Source organism: Aspergillus pseudonomiae (assembly GCF_009193645.1).
Source record: "Aspergillus pseudonomiae strain CBS 119388 unplaced genomic scaffold BDV37scaffold_288, whole genome shotgun sequence".
Classification (NCBI taxonomy): Eukaryota; Fungi; Ascomycota; class Eurotiomycetes; order Eurotiales; family Aspergillaceae; genus Aspergillus; species Aspergillus pseudonomiae.
In genome coordinates, this window is record NW_022476280.1 from 1 (window position 1) to 2,705 (window position 2,705).

The window sequence follows — 2,705 nt, forward strand, 5'->3', positions numbered from 1 at the left end:
AACTGAACTGAACAACTGAACTGAACAACTGAACTGAACAGCTTGAACATTGAACATTGAACGTTGAGCAAGTGTTCACGGACTGCTGAACACTTCCTGACTACTATTGAGAACCCAAACTAGCCCGCCCCACTCACCAACTTACGGTCTTGGCACCCGGTACACGCCCTGTTCATGTAAACGCGCAGAGTCTTCGTGTGTTCAACCCTGCGTCCGACAGAGTCACCTTGCGCTCCATTCTCTCCATCTACATCCCAGACGGCACTTACTCGGAGTCGGACATTACAACGTACAACCGGCACGCCCAATCGAGATTGTCGGTCACGCATACGGAAGCACCAACTCTGTCTCGGGCCCACCAGCGATGTCGCTCGCCCGTAAGAGGCGGTCACAGAGGGGTACCGACAGGCTCGGAGGTGTCTCTCTTTCGTGACAGACGTTGGAGAGGGCTGGGGGGACCCCTGTTAGGCGCCACTACTACGCCACCGATCTGTGGCACTATCCTTGGCCGTTCCTGCTTCCTAACCGGCCACGACAAGGCCTTGAGCGTCGGATACCAAGAACTCCAGGCCTACAGAGTCAACATACGCAAGGTCATCCTGTGGAGCTGGCTGGGGTGGTCAGACCCTTTTACAAGTCTACAGTAGATTAAAATACGTTTAGAGTAGCTTACTGCTGTGTACTGTAATCTGAGCCGATATTTATCCATGGTGTTGTATTTCTCGCCTGCTGGACGGAATGTCCTGTCTTCCCTTGGTGATGTCAGCCGACCACGGCGGGCCTTCAACGCGGACCTGGGGCAGGGACATGACCTGGGATAGGCGCGAAGTGGAGGCCGGCGGCCATCGATGAATCCCCGAGCGAGGAAGGCTGAGCAGCACCGAGCACCGCTCCAGAAGCCTCCAGACGAGTGGCCAGTCCGCCAGGCCGTCTAGGTCATCATGGCTAATCCGTAGAGTGAATTCGGTGGACGATGGGACCTCGGCGGAGCCGAACGCAGCCAGGCCCGAGATGGATTCCAGCAACCGCACCCGCCGCAGAGCAGGAAACGCGACGACGGGCCGCGGCACCTCCGCCACGAACTCACAGTCCAACAGGTGGAGCTCCTCCAGATCCCACCCCAGGGAGGCCAGGATCTGATGTAGGTCCAGGCCGCTGGAAAACTCAATCTCGAGTTTCTGGAGCCGGACAGCTCGTCCGCACCAGATAATACTCTCCCGTTGCGCGCCCGCGATCGACAGAGTGCGGAGCTGCGGCAGGAGCTGGAGTTGCAGCAGGGCACAGGGGCCCTGCCCGTGCCGAGGGCATTCCAAGCAGTAGCAGCAAAAGTTCAACGCCAGCGTTTCCAGAACGGGAAGCGCCGGAAGCACGCACAACCCGGGTTCATGTTCGATGCAGGAGATATGCAGCTGACGCAGGTGATGAAAAGTCATCGGAACCGTCCAGATTCGGGGCGACATGAAGTCCACGCTCAGGCTGCGCAGCGACGGAAGGCCGGCCAGCCGCACCAGAAGCGTCTGGAAGCTGCCCAGGCTGGGTGGATAGCTGATACTGTGTCACGATCAGTATCAGAGATCGGCAGTCGGCAATAAAGGGAGGTGTCCGCCGGGGGGAACATGCCTGAACGCACGGAGACGGTCTAGCTTGGCCAGGACGTCAAAGAACCCGGGCTCGAGAAAGTTCTCGTCGCCCCAGATATCCATCGTCCGAACGTGCGAAGACCACTGGGCCACCATCGCCAACAGGCGGCTGGACGACGGTGGGAAGCGCCGAGTGTTCAAGTCCGTCGCCTGCGCCCCATCGAAGCGGATCTCCACGCCGCGGAAAAGGGAGCGCGCCGAGGCAACGCGCAGTGCCTCACAGCTGTTGTAGACATTCCAAAGGTGAAAGGTATCCAGCTAAGGCGCCCCGTTAGCCAGCGAGGCTCAAAACGCAGTGGCCGCTGCAGGGTGGCCGCTGCAGGGAAGCGTCGCAGTGGCTTACATTCTGGAGGATGAGATCAAGGATCTCAGCCGGGAGAGCAAGAAGGGGCATGATCGAGGATCCGACGGCGCGTCGGCATCCCAGAGCCCTCGTGGGCAGCGGGTAGCCTGGAGGTGTACATATAGACCGTTGGCCGTGCAGGAACAAATTGGCCGGGGCAATGCCTCCGACACGGCTTCGAACATCTCAGGAAGCGGGATGGGCGTCAGCAGAGACCATTCTGGGGTCACTGCAAGTGCACCAAAGATGGCGGTCGAGAAGCAGGCGAGTATTCAACGCAAGACAGTTCACCATCCATCCACACTGGCGGTGGCGGGAAATCCAGGATAGGGCTGTTGAACAGGAACACGCTGCCCTCCCGTCGTCCCGACCGTGGGCGGTGCCTCGGAAAACCAACGGAGAGGGTCGCGCGAGATTATGTTCGGCAGCCCTCATGTGAGGACCTCAAATTTCATCCGGGCCCCAGGCGAAGAACAGTCCCATGTCCATCACCAACCTTGGCCTTCCACCGCAAGGGTTTCTGCGCAGGCCGCTTTTCTCCCCTCCCTGTGGTCTCCATGGTCCTCAGTCCTTCTCTTATGGTGATATGCACACGCGCTTGACCGGTGTCAGGGCGCGCATCGGGATGCGTTCTGACGCTGATTTTCTCTCCGTCTGGGCGTGCGTCGTTCCTCAATAACGGTTGAAGTGGGTCTCGAGAGCCCCGCGGGTTTTCCCTGGTC

The 2,705-nt window shown here is 59.4% G+C and overlaps 1 protein-coding gene across 1 annotated transcript; it reads right to left on the minus strand.

Annotated features, from left to right (window-relative positions):
- Positions 1-478: 478 nt before the first annotated feature.
- Positions 479-1,668, minus strand: BDV37DRAFT_106656 (uncharacterized protein). Its single transcript, XM_032078271.1, has 2 exons — positions 674-1,668; positions 479-599 (listed from the first exon to the last, which is right to left on the minus strand). The coding sequence occupies exon 1, from the start codon at positions 1,458-1,460 to the stop codon at positions 702-704; it is 759 nt and encodes a 252-aa protein (XP_031934080.1). The 5' UTR covers positions 1,461-1,668; the 3' UTR covers positions 479-599; positions 674-701.
- Positions 1,669-2,705: the final 1,037 nt, after the last annotated feature.